Source organism: Xiphophorus couchianus, chromosome 22 (assembly GCF_001444195.1).
Source record: "Xiphophorus couchianus chromosome 22, X_couchianus-1.0, whole genome shotgun sequence".
NCBI classification, from domain to species: Eukaryota; Metazoa; Chordata; class Actinopteri; order Cyprinodontiformes; family Poeciliidae; genus Xiphophorus; species Xiphophorus couchianus.
The window spans coordinates 250,612-268,242 of NC_040249.1; the positions used below are offsets into that span (position 1 = coordinate 250,612).

The 17,631-nt window shown below is 40.6% G+C and overlaps 1 protein-coding gene across 1 annotated transcript in view; it reads left to right on the forward strand.

The window, feature by feature from the left end:
• The first annotated feature begins 395 nt into the window (after positions 1-395).
• Positions 396-17,631, forward strand: part of bean1 (brain expressed, associated with NEDD4, 1) — a 48,134-nt gene continuing 30,898 nt past the window's right edge. The window contains exons 1-2 of the mRNA XM_028007436.1: positions 396-924; positions 13,773-13,859. Of these exons, the coding sequence (XP_027863237.1) occupies positions 13,835-13,859 (25 nt within the window). The 5' untranslated portion in view covers positions 396-924; positions 13,773-13,834. The remainder of the gene's footprint in view (positions 925-13,772; positions 13,860-17,631) is intronic.

Consider the following 17,631-nt stretch of genomic DNA (forward strand, 5'->3'; position numbering starts at 1 on the left):
GTATGTACTCAACAGGTGATAGGCTAATGTTAGGCCCTTGTTATACCAAATTTAAACTTTATACAATAGTGTATAACAATTATTGCTGTCTACATTGATGTTATGACCAATTCTTTGGTCAAAAGTACGGATGAGGATTAGGGCCACTGAAAAAAAAAATCTTACTATAATCTCAACATTATGAGAATTGTTTTTCTTCCAGTGGCCCTAATTCTCTTCCGTACAAAATATTAATTAAGCACTTAGGATGTGTTAAGTGACATTTGGAAAACTTCAGAACAAAAAAACTCCTTATTTTCTATATTTTTTTTGCTAACTTACATACCTCATACCTGCTTAATATACCTCACAGCATCAATGGTTTTCCTTTGCGTCGTTAATCATGCATATGAATATTTAACTGTGGCGGACTGCCTGCAGTGCAGTGTGTGGTTTTGTACAGGAGAGGGATTTCCTGGCTGCATATCTCCGCGCTCCTTGTCGGCGTTTTGCCTGGCCTGGATCGCTCCGTTTCCCCTCGAATGACACACTTAACTGGGGTTGCAGAACCGAACCGAACCGAGCAGCGGTTCTGAGCTGGACCAGGATGCGGAGGAGTTGCGCTTCTGATCGGACCTGAGCAGTGACCACGGGATAAGGAAACACGAAGCCCTGCAGGACAGGAGGGAAGGCGGGGATGCTGGCTTGTGAGGAAGGGACCGGAAGGAGTGACTGTGGGATGTGAGGTGGATCCTACCGCTGTTTGCTTTGCTCGCTGGTTCATAAATCACCCAGAGTTTATATTCTGAGAAGGTGGGCCAAGTCCCGGGATAGAAAAGGAAGGGGGTTGGCTCAGTTGTTACAGCAGCGAGTAATGGATCATGGTGGTGATGTTAGGAGCTCCAGGACTCCCAGTCGGCTCACAGCGCAGCAGTTCCTCTGAAGGTAAGCTCATCGTTTGGGGATTTTGCTGGGAAATGTGCTGCAGTGTTTCAATACGTGGCGTCGCTACAGTCGAGGCTCTGAGTTAGTTTTTTGCTGCATTTCCCCTCCCACGGAACAAAACATATTATGCAATATTCCCTTTGCCAGACTTTATGAGAAAACATGCGCTGAATTATTTTGTGTTAGGCGCGAAAGATTAGTTTGTAGTGGCCAAGTGATGAACTCATTTTACTCATATTGCAGCTGTTTGTAAATGCACAATTCGCTGTAAAAAGTGTTTATCTGTAATCTGACTGGAACTTTTATCGAACACTTTTTGCTCCAGGTCTATTAAGGAATGTCTCTTTTACTCTTGAATATCTGGAGAATTCAAATTTACTAAGTTTTCATTGGAAAGCATACATTTTCCGTCTCAATTGAATTTGATGTAGACTTTGGCTGTGCCCTAGTGACTTTAACTGCAATGCATGGCACTCCCTTCACATTTATGTTTCTAAATCCAAGCCATTCTTCCTGTAGGAGCTATTTCTCTATTTTCAGTTAATTCTTAGAATTTAGATTATTTTGTTCATTTTTAGTTGCTTATTTTCTGGTTGATTTATTATTAGAATGTTAGATTAATTTTAATTATTTAGAAAACGTTTTTGGTCAGTAATTCACTTAATTAGTTAATTAAGTTCAGTTTGGGACGTGGGTGTTTTACAGCAGTGTTTCCCAACCCTGGTCCTCAAGACACACTGTCCTACATGTTTTAGAGGTTTCCCTGCTTTATTGTGCCTGATTCAATTGATTGCAGTTCAACAAACGCCTGTTAATCAGTCATCAATTGAAATCAGCTGGACTGAAGCAAGGAAATACCTAAAACATGCAAGGCAGTGTGCCTTGGGGACCAGGGTTGGGAAACACTGTTTTACAGTATAAATACATACGTTTTAGGTAGCTCATATATTTTTTTTTTTTTATCAGTAATCAGTCTGTCAGTCAACAAAGAACAGGTGCAGGAATCAAAGCAGAAGCAGCAGAATTCTGTGAAGCTTGTGACTTGTTTGCCTGAATATGGAATAAAGCAACAAAGTACTGCATTTTTGACTTTTGGTATTTTTGAAACTGCGTAAGCCAGAAACCCATGGTGCATCAAGTGACTATTTGAATTGAATTCACCTTTTGCTTTGATCACCTTTAAGTCTTAAGTTTTTTTATTTTTGGATTTGAGTTTTGGACAAATAGTCACTATACTTTCCTTTTTGCACTCTTTTGTGTTGATCTTTAGCATAAAATTATAAAATAAGATGCATATTCTAGCACGACATAGGCTAATGTTATGAGTATTAAATCATGGCTTATCAGAAATCCACCCACAATTTTTATATTTTATTTCACCATGGTAAAAGCAATTAGACTTTAAGGCAAATGCACTGTTGACGAACACAAAGACAACGGATCTCCCTAAAGGCATGTTTAGACAAGTTATAGTGATTTTTTAAAATTTGTTTTCGATCATCTCATCTCTCCTCTCACTGTGCTTTCCTCCCACTTAGGTTGGCTCAGTTGTTACAGCAGAAAAGTACAGTAGCCTCACAACCAGGCACAACATACACGACAAGCAGAAACTCCATCATCCAGGTTACAATACAATCATAATACAGTGACAGGAAACAACATATTGTTTCATAAATTTAAAAAAAAAGCAAGAAGACATTTTTAATAAATTTTAATAAAAAAATCAAATCACAAACAGCAGTGGAAATCACAAACAAAACAGCTAGATTTGTTTTATCAGTGACATTTAAGTGATTCTTACATTCTCACATCTGAAAGACTGCATGCAGCTCTCAGTGCTGAGCTCTAAAGAGTATTAAAGCCTGGCCACAGGTTATCTAAGAGGTGTCTGTCCAGTCAGTTGTGAAGGTCGATGCATCAAAAAGCCCCTTGACTTTAGTCTGACACTGAACCAGCCCAAGAAAATTCAATAAACCAAGACAGCAATGATCCCTTAGTTTAATATGAGATAAATATGAGATACTTCAATGCAGGTTATTTATTCTGTGCTTTTAGAATATAACCACATAAGACACATTGAATGGTGAATGTCAGCTTTGAGTTCACCTCCAATATATCTGGGGTGGAGCCCTTAGGGTGGGCTTCCACGAGCTTCTCAAGATAGTTTCCTGGTTTGGCTCGTGCCCCCTGACAGAACTGGTGTATTTGAGTCTGGTTTGTAGGTCACATCTTATCAATTTTACCTATAGGTTTTCCATGGAGTTTGTGATGGCCACCTGTAAAACATTGACCTTTTTTGCTTTTAAGCCAATTTGTAACTTATTTAGCAGTCAGGTGTGTATACAATCATATGTACATGAGTAGCTGCACAAAGGTGAGCTGCGTAATTGAGGAGAGCTTTGGCTCTGATGGAGAACATCGCCAATGGAAGGAGACAGATGGAGTGTGTGTTCAGAGATCATATTGATCTGCTGGAAAATGTTGATGATGATTTATTATCGTTTAGATTGCCCAGACTGATCATCCTGGAGCTCTGGGCAAATCTTAAAGAAGGAACCGTGCAGTACCAGTACCGGTGCAACTGCAGTCATCCTTCGTCAAGCTGCCCTCTTTGTGAATGCGCCTTATGGACAGAAAGCATCTCTATTCTGTAAATGTACAACTCATGCACATGATTACACTATTTAGAATAAACGTCCACATTCCCACTCAAAGGACTCTCTGAGACGCTGTCTGTCTTTAAATCCTGGCTGAACTCTCTGCTGTTCAAATAGGCATTTGCATGATCTCTTTATTTTCTTATTTTTGTATTTATATATTTTTTCTTTAAAATGTATTATTTTTATTTTTGTGAGATGACCTCATGTGCCTTGAAAGCAGCTTTTAAATAAAATAAATAATAATTATTATTATAAATACTTATACTGCTACAAACAAGGACGTTGCCATGATTATTGCTTCACGTGGTGGCAGACTTCCGTGTATTTATACCAATTTACATATGGGTGGCGAAAGGGGCGGACCAGCAGCTGCACTCAATTTCCCTCAAATTGGGATTTATAAAGCAACGGTGCGCAGCAAAGTGATTGCGCACGGCTTTATACATCCAAATTTTTTTGTGCATCACACTTTTCTAAATTTGTCCGCATGCCAAGTTTTAGTGTGAAAACTGCGAACTCTTTTATGCATGAGGCCCCAGGACCCCTGAATAGACCTTGTCAGGGAGGCTTAAGAGTGTGACCCCTTTGTAATTGAAACACACTCTCCAGTCCCCCTTTTTGAACAGGGTACCACCACTCCAGTTTTCCAATCCAGAGGGACTTCCCCCAATGTCCATTTAATATTGCAGAGTCACGTTAACCAACACAACCCTAAAACATCCAGAGCCTTAAAGAACTCCAGGCGAATCTCATTAACCCCTGGGGCCTTGCCACAAGGAGAACTTTAACCAACTCAGCGACCTTATCTCCTGAGATGGGAGAACCCGACCCAGAGTCCCCAAGCGCCACTTCCTTAATGTAAGGCATGTTGGTTGAACTGAGGAGGTCTTTGAAGTATTCTGCCCACCGGCTCACAACATCCCGATTCGAGGTCAGCAGCACATCAACCCCACTATAAACAGTGTTAGTGCTGTACCTCTTCCCCCATCCTGAGACGCCAGATGGTGGACCATGCCGAAGTCTTTCTCCATGGCCTCTCCGAACTCCTCCCACACCTCAGTTTTTGCCTCAGCAACCGCATGCCACTTGGACTGCTGGTATCTATCAGCTGCTTCTGGGATCCCACAGGCCAAAAAGGCCAGACAAGGACTCCTTCTTCAGCCTGACAGCATCCCTCACCGAAGGTGTTTACTAACAGGTTTGCCACCATGACAGGCACCTTATGGCCACATCTCCGATAAGCCGCCTTGACAATGGAGCCACGGAACATGGTCCACTCAGACTCAATGTCACCCATCTCCCCCAGAATGTGTTCAAAGTTTCCGCAGAGGTGGAAGTTAAAGCTCCGTCTCACAGGAGACTCTGCCAGACGTTCACAACATGTTTGGGCCTGCCAGGTCCTGCCCCACTACAGGAGCCAACAGCTCTGCACTTCTGTTCAGATTTGTGACATGTGGTTGCAGATCTGATGAAACAATGACAGTCAATCATCAAACTGAGGCCTAGGGTGTCCTGGTGCCAAGTGCACATATGGATACCCTTATGCTTGAACATGGTGTTCGCTATGGACAATCCATGATGAGCACAGAAGTCCAAAAACAGAACACCACTCGAGTTCAGATTGGGGGAAGAGGGTAATCTGGCTACATGGGTTGGGCAAACCTATGTAGACAAATAAAACAAACTCTGGTCCGCCTGCAAAAGTCAGTCTCAGTTCGGTTGAAGTGAACACTGGTGCCATCCAAATGCATATGTATATACATATGCAAGCACACCGGAGACTGCTCCAAAAGCAGGAAGCGGACTACAGCTCAGGTCATTCTGGGTCAATACAACCAAAACAAACTTGTGAGCTTAGCAATGATGAGATACTGTAAATGGCTCATGGTCTTTTACTAGACACAAAAGAGAAATCCTATAGCTGCTCAAATCTGACGCTACTTCATTTTTGTTTATATTTTGTGAAGAAGGCAGTTGCGCTCATGTTTTCTTTGGTAGTTTTTGAGTCAGCTGGTTCTTGGTGCAGCGCCACCACAGGTGGGGGAGATGTTTCTCAAAGGGTTTGTTTGGTTTGATGCAGTGCAGAAGGAAGAGAACCATAACAGCTGAAAATGTAACAAATGTTGGAATTTTGTTCTCCATTTGAACCGAATCTACTGGACTATCAGTTGTGACAACACCCTTAGACACTGATTGATTGGCAGCTCAACATGAAGATGTTCCTCTCATGTACTGGTACTTTAGGTCTTTTCTGGATTTCTCTTCCTGAATTTTCTATGTATGACTTTCAGGTGCTCCAGTACATTATTTCTTTAGGTTACACAACCCCTTTGTTCTCCACTCATCCAGTGCACATTAACCTTATTATCATAGTTTCCACCTGGAAAGATTTCAGTGACTATCATCCTAAGAAATGGTTGGTGTAGCATACAGGAATTGTGTGAATTATTGATAGTCCTGTTCCACAAGGACTAGAGCTGTGATCGTCTAACTGTGGGGTTTAACCTTTTAATCCAGCCATTAGGAAAACTGAACCTGGACTTTTCAAATGGAGAGCCACCCTGAGATCTGTGCTGCGCTCTGGACTGACAGCTTGAATGGATGATGGGGCTGTGTGGGCCTAATTATCTGTCAGAGAGAGCGAGGCCGAGATGGATGAGAGGAGGGAGAGAGTGTCCTCGGAAAGAGAGAATACCAAGAAGAGAGTTGAAGGAATGATGGAGCGGCGCAATGGCTTCACTCAAAACCCCATTTCTTCAGTTTTTCTTTCTCTAACTGCCACTGTCTCTCAATTCCTTCCGGTTTTCATTGCCATTGTTATTTGAAATTGTCTGAATGTGAACTATGCAGCTGAACATCTAAAGTGGAATAGTTTTTTAAATTGTAATTGCAATTCTATATAACTGGATGTGAATTAATTCAGTTATTCTTGTAAAGATCACATATGTTGTTATTTCAAAAGTTATTGAAAACTTTTTCCAAGATTAAGTTATTTGATCAACAAACTTATTTTAAAATGCTTTAATTAGACCTGAACTGTGCTGGTTGCAGTGATGGCATGGTTACTTTGAAAAAGCAACTTAGATTGCTGATTACTTGATTTGGAAAGTAGCTAAGTTAGATTATAACTTTTTATCTTCTCTGTGGCAGCTGAAGGAGGAACAGCTTATCCTGCTCTCTCTCATCCATACTGATAACTTTGCCTTTGAACTAGGGCAAAATGGCTCCGGCCAACCCCAGGGACATTAGCAGAATTATACAACGACTTCAGTCTATAGAAATGAAGATTAAACTGCTGGAGGTGAACTTTGAGATCAACGCTACCAGTGGAAATGAGACAACTCTTTCTCAATTCAATGGAGAGCTCATACGCCCTGCATCAAGCAGCTCACCCTGGAACGCTCTGGGTGCCAAGCCGAAACAAAAGTCTCACACTGCAGATCTGATGAGGCGACTGACAGGGAGAACCCCTCACCTGGACGATTCAGCGTGGCCGACTCTGAGCCGAAACCCACCTTCAACTTTAACACCTGCTCCACCAAAGAAAAATAAACAAGCAGCTGCAACCAAAACGGTTCCACCGACCCCGCTCCCAAGGACAAAGCAACTAGAACGAGCCTCAAAACATTCTGACTCTGTGGGAATCCCACTGAAAACCAGATTTTCTGTACTTCAGCCTGAGCCTCTGAGTGAAACCTCGCCTTCAAACATCAACAATGAGGCAAGACCAACACATATACCCCCCAAAGTCCCAAAGGACAAAGCGACCACCAGGAAAATGAAAGTGCTTATTGTTGGAGATGAGGCATTAAATGGAATCAGTCACGTTTGCAATCCCAAGAAAACAAGAGTGATTTCTATTCCTGGTGACACTGTATCTGATTTAACATGCAAAGTTCTCTCTCTAACCACTGATCAGCCAGATATTGAGTCTTTAGTTGTGCGTGTTGGAGCCAACGATCTGGCAAAGCAGAAATCTGAGATTCTGAAAAAGGACTTTAATATTCTACTGAACACTATGGGAAAATTAAAAATTAAGTTATTTCTCAGTGGTCCAATTCCATCACCTCAATGGGGAGACGAAAAACACTCCAGGCTGCACATGATAAACAAATGGCTGATTAAAACCTGCTCTGCCAGCTCAGTGACCTTCATCGATAACCTCTGGATCTATTGGCAGCGCTTTCACCTTTTTGGAAGAGGCGGACGCAGTCTTAATAAACATGGGACAAAGCTACTCACTGCAAATCTTTTTCATTTTATCAACAAGGACAGCAACGTGATCATCGCTTCAGAAGAACAGGCTCAAGGATGTCTGACTAGGATCACTTTGCTGTTATCTTTGAAAGTTCTTTGTCTTTTAACCCACTTATACAAACAGCAGCCATCACAAAACGTTCTCTCACAGAAAACACAGCAGAAACATTTAATCAAATCTACTCTTCTTCCTCACCCTTAAGCTGTAATGACATAGATAAGTTGGCAAATGATTTTCAGTCTAAAGTTTCAGATATCATTGATTCCGTTGCCCCAATTAAAATGAAGGTTGTGTCTGGTAGGAAGAAATCTCCATGGAGAAATGCACAAGCAGTTAGATCTGCAAGACAACTCTGCCGTAGGGCAGAACGAAAATGGCGTAAAACTCAACTCCACGTTCAGTGTGACATCTATAAAGAAAGACTATGTAACTATCACTTAACACTAAAACATGCAAGAGAGGCTTTCTTTGCAGATGTCATAAACAAAAACATTAACAATGCTCAAGCTTTATTTGCAACAGTTGACAGAATCACAAACCCTCCTGTGACGTTACTGCCTGAATTCCATTGTATTGCCGCCTGCAACCAGTTTTCCAGCTTCTTTTCAAAGAAAATTTAAAAAATCAGAGGATTAATCTGCACATCCACTATAAAGTCAGTACCAATGCTGTGGCTAAACAAAACAAATACAGGAAAAATGACCCAATTTCAACTACTTAATTATAAAACCCTACAGGAAATTATAAGTCAACTAAGCTCAAGTTCCTGCTGTCTGGATGTAATAGATCTATAACTCTAGAACATTTCTTTAAGAAAGTCCTGCCTGTCGTTGCTACTGATCTGATCCAAATAGTAACTCATGGCTCTCATCAGGCGTTTTCCCCCAGGCTCTGAAAACAGCAGTAATCAAACCACTGATAAAAAAGAACAATCTGGACAAATCACTACTGTAGAATTACAGGCTGATCTCAAAACTCCCATTCATCAGCAAAGTTATTGAAAAAGCTGTTTGAACAGTTGAAAAGCTTCCTAATAATAACCAACCGCTTTGACTCCTTCCAGTCTGGTTTTCGTGCTCACCACAGCACAGAGACCGCCCTCGTAAAAGTGTTCAATGACATCCATATAAATACAGACTGTGGGAGAACCACAGTGCTGGTTCTGTTGGACCTCAGAGCAACTTTTGACACTGTTGACCATGACATATTACTGAATCGACTGGAGAGTTGGGTCAGACTCTCTGGTCCAGTGCTTAACTGGTTTGAATCCTACATACAAAAAACAGGGATTTCTTTGTTTCAATTGGAAACTTCTCATCAAAGAGGTCAAAGGTCACATGTGGGGTACTCCAAGGTTCAATCCTAGGACCCCTCTTATTCAATATGTATATGCTCTCACTAGCTCAGGTTATAACAGGAAATAATAATAGCTACCATAACTATGCAGATGACACACAGCTCAGTTATTACAACTAAAAACCAGCAATCAGGCCCGAAACCTGGGAGTAGTGATGGACTCTGACCTGAACCTCCAGAGCCACATAAAGACAGTTACAAAGTCGGCCTTCTATCACCTGAAGAACATTTCCAGGATTAAAGGACTAATGTCTCAGCCAGATCTAGAGAAAATCATCCATGCGTTCATCTTCAGTCGCATTGATTACTGCAACAGCGTCTTCACAGATCTGTCCAACAAATCAATCAAACAGCTGCAGCTGATCCAGAATGCTGCTGCTCGCGTTCTCACTAAAACCAGGAAGATAGAGCACATAACACCAGTTTTAAAGTCCCTACACTGGCTCCCTGTAGCTCAGAGAATAGACTTTAAAATACTGTTGTTAGTTTACAAATCACTGAACGGCACAGCACCACAATACATTAAAGATCTGCTGTTGTTGTATTAACCTTCTAGACCTCTCAGGTCTTCCGTTTCTGGTCTGCTCTGCATCCCCAGAACCAGAACCAAACGAGGAGAAGCAGCATTCAGCATCTATGCACCACAAATTTGGAACAAACTTCCAGAAAACTGTAAAACAGCTGAAACACTGACTTCCTTTAAATCTCGACTAAAAACCCACCTGTTTAGGATTGTATTTGAAACGTAATCAATTACCAATTTATTGATTTAACTTTACTTAATGTTGTGTTTTGATTGTTGATTCTATATTGCATTGTGTTTCTGTGTTTGTAATGATGTAAAGCACTTTGAAATGCCTTGCTGCTGAAATGTGCTATACAAATAAAATTTGATTGATTGATTGATATAAGTTACTTTTTCAGTTACTTTCAGCAGTTGCTGACAACAATCCTCCGCCACCTGTAAAAATGACATTGAGCTTTGCCAATGCAAGTTATTTTATAATGGTAACATCATCTACGTAACTCGTGTTGAACTGATGGGGAGATTGTTTAATGGATTCACCAGTCCCCCCAAAAAAAGCATTAGTAATTTTTGTGGGTCTTTGTGTGTTCCACTACTGTCTGCTAATCTCTAAATTGGATTTTAGAGCTCTTCCCACTCCGCACTCCAGAAGTGGGGTGGGGTCGGCAGTACCTTGCAGACCACTAGGGGGTGCCTGCAGGCCACCAGTGGTACAGGGACCAAAGTTTAATGGTAGATAATCCTGTCTTGGGTCAGGGTCACCCAACAGATTGAAGCTATTTTGAAATCCTATACGCTCCATGTGAAAACCTAAATGAAGCATTGCAACATATTTAGCTTGACCTCATGTTGCTGCTGAGAATTGCTCGTTGCTAGTAGAGCTCTGGAGTTTTCTCCTTATTACTGTATCAATCCAACAGACCTTCCATCACTATAAATGTTTGAACAAGACACATAACTTCTGTCTTATGTTTTGCAAAAACCACCTTTGTCGACTGATTTCTGTTTTTTTCCCAAAGAACTTATCAGCTTGCACTACGTTTTATTACTTTAAGAGCTTCAGAGGGTCAAAATGTAATCAATTTGTTTTGCTTCCCACACAGACATTTGTTTCATTTCTTGTTTGTATTTTCTTGCTTACATGAGAGAAAAAGGTGATTCTGGGGCTCAACATTACTTCGTGTTCATTCAAAAAGTGAGAATCTCCATTGCAGACAGTTTAATAAAATTCCAAGTTTTTGTTTCTTACTGAGCAGATCAGACTTTTTAGAATTTTAATCTATCAAGTAAACCTAAAGGCAAGAATAAGGTACTACAAATTTCTTCTAAAATGGTCCAGCTTTAATCATTTAAAGAACACGAAAAAGTGTAAAACAAAACAAACTGCAAATAGCACATAATCAGTTTCCTGTAAATAGAAGGCTCATAGTTCATTTACCACGTAAGTGAATGTATTTCTTGTGCTTTGCCAGACTGTTTCTTCCAGGTTTTCTTTGTGAGGTACAGCGATTACACTGATCCTGCCTGTTCTGTTCTGCCTCTTACAATGCTACACAAACACTGAGCTGTAAGAGAACTGGGGTGACAACATCCCACTGGACAAGTGTGTGTGTGGGGGTGCACCCGTGCGTGTGCAGGGGTGTGTGTGTGTGTGTGAAGTAGAGCAGGGCAGAAAGGGAAGATGGTTCAGCTGAGTGCCTTTGAGGCTGGGATGGTTAAAGGTGCCGAATGGATTGTAGTTTTGAGTTATAAATACACACACAGGTACACCCCCACACTTGTTTGCCACGCTATCTTTGTGAGGACTTTCCATTGACTTCCATTCATTTCTATAGCCTAACTGTAACCAAAACTCAATTCACCCCTTAGTCTGACACCTGACCCCTAACCCTTAAACAGCACTTCCCCTTATGAGGCCCAGGGTTCGGTGAGTACCCACAATATGTGTCAGGAAAATGGTCCCCACCAGGTACATGGTCCCCACACACACACAGAATACCCTATGAGAGTGAGTGGGTATATTATAATCCTCTTTATAATTTTTCACAGTGTGTGATATCATCTTGCATTGACTCAACAGTGACTAAGTTGACAAGTTGTCTTTGTCAACGGGGAACGTGTTTGTGCAGCTCAAGCCTGTAAAAATCCTGCGTCACATTCCTGAGCTGTGGACACAAATGACGACGATGAAGAAGATCTCTAAGCTGACTGAGGTTTTAATATTAGAAGTTACAAGGAGTGAGAAGAAGCAAAAGAGCTGTGTAGAGCAAAGAAAAGCCTTTTAATGCATGAAATATGTGCTAAAGTCTGACTGGAGTTTAGTGGGAGGACAGGATGTTAAAAGATGAAGGAGTCACAGAAATGGAAAACTGCTCAACAACTTTGCTGTGGAGAGTATAAACTCTCCACAGCATGAGCGATGTGGAAAAATTGTACTGTATGATAGGCTAAAAATTTAATTAAAAGGGCAACAAGTTGTCTTAAGATGTGTCTATGTTGGATGTACTTATTTGATCTTAAAGAAATATTAGTGTGAAATGATTGACTACTCAGAAATGAGACATGTCAACGATGGGAGTGTCCTGTTACAGCGGGGAGGATTTTTCCCATTATTACTTTTTTCTGCCCTGTTAAGTGCTGTGGCGTTCAGGACTGTTGGCTGAGTGTTGAAGTGCAGCCAACAGATTTAGTTCACAGTTGGAACACAATGACTGTGTTTCACTATGACTCTCCATAACAAAAATTGGATATCAGTTTCATTTCTTTCACCTGTTCCTGGATTTTTCTGTGGAATGTGATTCCAGTTTATTTACGGAAAGCCCGCCTTTTCACAGATTTTTGTCATTGAGCATAGCTAATAAATTCAAAAGAAAATTGAGCTTGGGAAGCTAAAGTAGGTTCAATGCTTACAGCTATTGAAAGGCTTTTGCAAAACATCCATTTTTCTTTGCTCTGATTGGCTGCTACTTTCAAGGGTGGAGATGAGGAAGACTGGATGCTAGCTTCTGCATACCACTAAGATGGTTCCCACTGTGCGTCTTAATGCATGTCAAGGGGTTTAAAATGTTAAAATATGCAGCTGCAAGCATTCCTCAAGGAGGTTAAAAGAGTTAGCAGATTTGATCTGTTTGTGGGCGGCTGTGGTCCCGAACGGTCACAATACCAGGACTGGAGTCAACACGGTGTAGCTCTGGCAATCTTTGTAAAAAGTCTATGATATTTCTTAACAGATTTTTTTTTACGCATAAAATAAATGTTCGCAAAGTAAACACTAGATTTAAAATATATATATTTCTAGTGTGATTACCCAACAGTAGTTTATGTTGTCTTTTCTTTATACATCGTTACCAAAAAAATCGAAGATGATGAAGCCTATATCTACATGTATTAGTTTAAATGTGGCAACACGTAATTTCGTTTATCCAAAGGGTAAAGAAAAGATGAGTCAACAAAAAGGAAGAAATAAACTGAGCTTGGAAGAAAAAAACCTTAAATATCCTGTTTAACACAGAGACAAAAAAGCCTACGTGGATATCATTAGTTTCAAATCTATAATAGTACTTTGAGATTTTATATAAAAAGTAATCATTTTTTACTTGTAACATTAATAACCTGAAGCGTTGCTCCTCAGTAGTAAAACAGCATCAGATGTGCGAATGTGTTTGAGCCATCAATCGGAACATTTCAACCCTTTGGCCATGTTCTGGAAAGAGCAATGAACACACACAGACACACGTACAGAGAGGATGTAGGCGGCCACTGGACTGTCTCTGTCACACACCTGGACACACACACGCCCCAGCCTGGGGCTTTATAAACAGCTTGGCTTGGATGTTGTGACTGGCATCAGTTTCTGCAGCTTCCCTCCCTCTGTGTCAGACAGCACAGCTTCTCATCTCTCACTTTCATTCATTTTTCTCATTCGCTGTCCATCCAGCTGCTGTTTGTTGTCTTGGGGTGCTGACTCGGCCTACACTCAATGTTCTTTGTTTTGCTCCCGATGTGCTTCTGATTTCCTTCCCTTTTTTTCTTTCTGTCCCCACTGCAGCCCCGCTCAAGTTGGCTCCTGCCTGTTGAGATGCAGCAAATGGAAACACAGTGAAGGGGTTCATGCTGATAAAATTGATCTGCTCAGGTAAGGCATACATTTCTCAGGGTTTTTTTTGTTTGTTTTTGTTAGTTTGTCCCCTGAAGTTACAGGAAGTATGATTTCCACTTCGGATACTGAGAGGAGTGTATATGTGTGTTTTTTCCAGGAAAAAACACACATATACTGTGATTCATTTAATGTTGGAGGAGGAAGGTGACAGACAGCCTCGTCTGGGAAATAGAAAGAAGAGGAGACAGCAAAGGGTCGCATTTTAAAGCAGTTTGATAGAAAATGTAGCAGATCCTAACGGGATAAAACAAAGTAGCTTTGGATCTTTCCAAGCACCAGCTTTAAAAAGGTCAAATCAGAAAATAAATGAAGATTTTTATTGTGTTAAAACTAGAAATAAAATTAAAGTAAAGAAAAAAAGGACAAACACAGATTGCCTTATCCAGTACACAAGCATAAAAATATGAACAATAATATATAAAACCCTGCAAAAGTACAGTATTTAGCTAGATTTTTTTTATATGTCACATTAAAACGACAAGCTTCACTTTATGTCATGAGGATTTTATGTGTGAGACCAACAAAAAACAGAAATTTATGATGAATAATTAGAAGGAAAATAATACCCTTTATTTTCTGTTTTGCTTTTTTTTTTACCCCTCCAGGGGGTCTTTTTGTGGGCTCTAGTGTCCCTTTTACGAAAGTAGGCTGACAGGAATGGGGAAGGAGAGGAGGGAAGACATGCGGCAAATATCGTCGACCCTAACCCAGCGACGGCCGCGTTGAGGACTCAAGGCCTCCAAATATGGGTCGCGCTAACCCCTACGCCACCACAGCACGCCCTGTTTTGCTTTTTAACAAAAAAGAATCCACAATGTTTCAACCGTGTATTACTTTGTGCATTCTTTGTAAAATACTCTAGCTCTTATGAGCTAGAGTATTTTTTACAGCATTTTGCCATCAACATCTCTCCTGTCCCTGCTGATGAAAAACATTTTATGATATGATGCTACCAGGTTTCTCTTCCAAAAGTCAATTGATTTTATGGTTGTTTTTGTATTTTTTTCTTTTGCAATCAAATTGGTGTACTTTAGAAAGTGGTGTACTTTAGAAATATTAGCAAGGAATTTTTCTGAATTTTTTTCCTCATTAAACCACTTCCCAAAATCTACATGAGAAAGATGAGAAAACAGATTGATTGGACACACTAACGTTTCTGTTCTTTAATGAGCTGAAACAGCTTGATTTTTTGTTACTTGCCATCTTGATCACAAACTAAAACTTGGCATCATATAAGGCTAACGCAGCAGTGAGCTAGTCTGGTAAAAATCAACGCTGTAGAAAGCTTTCTATATCTAACAGATATCTCTATCGCTTTGTACAGAGAGTCTGGACTCTCAGAAACAATTGCTTCCTGGAAGTGTTGTCTCTGTTGAGGTTTAAAATTGTACCCAGTCATGTTTGCCGTATGTAATGCGCAAGCTTGATGCTACAAAACTTAGCAGAAATTGTGTGTAAACTGCTTTGTTCACTTCCTCCGCTGGCAGGCAGACAGACTATAATGCTGCAGAACATCTCCTCCTTCATTCACAACTTCTTCTGTTCGCTGATTGGCCTGGTGGAAAATCTACCGGAGACGCTCCATTTCCATGGGAGAAATCTCAGACGCCACAGTGAAGGGAAAAGAGAATCAAGATAAATTGTGTAGGAAAGCAATGGCCAAGAGTAAGAAATACTGCCACCTGCAGGTGAGCTTTAGCAGTCACTTAAGCCCAATGTTATTGACCATTGTAGTAAGAAAATTTAATTGTGAGTTATAAAAACTCACAATTTTGCATTGTTGTGAAAAAATACAGGTATCTGTTGATTTTGAGTGAATTCTGTGATCTTGAAAACACAAAAATCTGAAAAGCCTAAGATTGAACAGGACTCTGTTAGATATTTAAAGCTTTCTAAATTGTTTTATAACCGAACTCTGAAACATGTTCATCAGGATCTGCTGTGGGGGATGATGGTCTGTTGCTAAGGTGAAATGCCTGCCCCATAGGTACTGGGGAAACTTTTTTACTCGATAAATCAGTCCAAGAGCCTCTTTTTCTATTTGAGAGTACTTTTTCCTGCTTGGAACAGCGTTCAGGAAGCGTTCCCCATTTGGCACACAATGCCAAGTGGCATCGGTGTACAACTTCACCGATGCCATATGGTGTCCTCCCCACTTGGCATCACAGATGCAGAAGCATCACACACTAAGGTAAGTGGTAGGTTGGAGTCATAGTGCACTAGCACACTATCACTTGTCAGCAGAGCTTTGCACCTATCAAATGCTGCCTGCTCTGGTTCAGTCCATCTCCAAGTCAAACTGTCTTTCAGTAACTTGTAAAGTGGAGCTACTGCCGTGTTTTACATTGGCACAAATCTCCCATAATAGTTAACAAGTTCCAGGAATGCTTGAAGTTCTTTCACATTAGTTGGAGCAGGAGCATCCTGTATTACCCTCACCTTTTCTTCTGAAGGGTGGACTCCATGTTCATCCAGGACATGTCCCAGATATTCAATTTGTGGCTTGTTAAACTCACACTTGGAATGTTTTACTCGCAGGCCATTTTTCTGAAGGCATTGCAGGACCTTCTCCAGGTTGCTCAGATGTTCTGCTTTTGAGCATCCAGCGATGAGCAAGTCATCCAGGTAGACCACCACTGGTAACCCTTTCATTATGTTTTCCATAATGCACTGAAAAACCAATGGAGCTGTGCCGATTCCAAAAGGAAGCCTGTTGTTAACGAACAGTCCTTTATGAGTATTGATAGTTGTGTACTTCTTGGAATCCTCATTCAACAGTACTTGTTGATAGGCTGCTACCAGATCTATCTTTGAGAAGTACTTTCCCCCCCTACGTGTTGCTAGTAGTTCCTCCAAACATGGTATGGGCTTCAAGGGCTTGGTTCAATGACACTTTGTAATCCCCACATAAGCAAATAGAAGTGTCCCTCTTTAGCACCGGCATTATCTGTGTCTCACAGGTGTAATAATGTTACACTTTTACAGTCTTTCAAGTTCTTTTTCTACCTTTTTCTTCATCGCGAATGGAAGAGGGCTGTGTTTACAAAATTTGAGCGGCATCTCAGGTTTGACCACCATGGTAGCTTTAATGTCTTTCAATGTGCCCAACTGCTCCTTGGAGTTGGAATGTGCCCAACTCCACTATATTGTATATTATTTATTATTCTGGTTAGTGATTATCACTTAATGTTTTTTCAACATTAATTGTATTCTTTTTAAAACTCAGAGGTCAGAAGGAGTTTACCGAAAACAAGGTGTTGCAATGATCGGATTAACAGATGTCAAAGGAATGTTTACTTAGGGGGATGGAATGTTTATTTTATGGAATGGAATGTTTATATATGGGGGCATATACGGACACCGGAAATTAAAAGCAATTAATGATTAGGGTCATAAATCACCCCACCGATTAAATTTTGATGTATGTACTGTATGTATGGATGGATGGATGTCGTATTTTCATGATATGATTGTCTTTCATGTAAATGACCTTCCTCTTATTTGTCGTGCATATCACTTCTGCTACTTATCTAGTGGACTTTGCTGCCTTTTTAATGTCTCTCCAGGCTCCCTTAAAGACTTTTTACTTGTTCTCTTCCCACTGTCTGATCTACTATTCACATTACTTTCTGACTCTTCCTCTCAACAGCTGCTTTCTGTTTGAACTGTTAGGAACACAGAGATAATGCAACACTTTCATGTTCAATATATGTCACCCGTCCTGTACGACTAAGAATTTTATTTAACT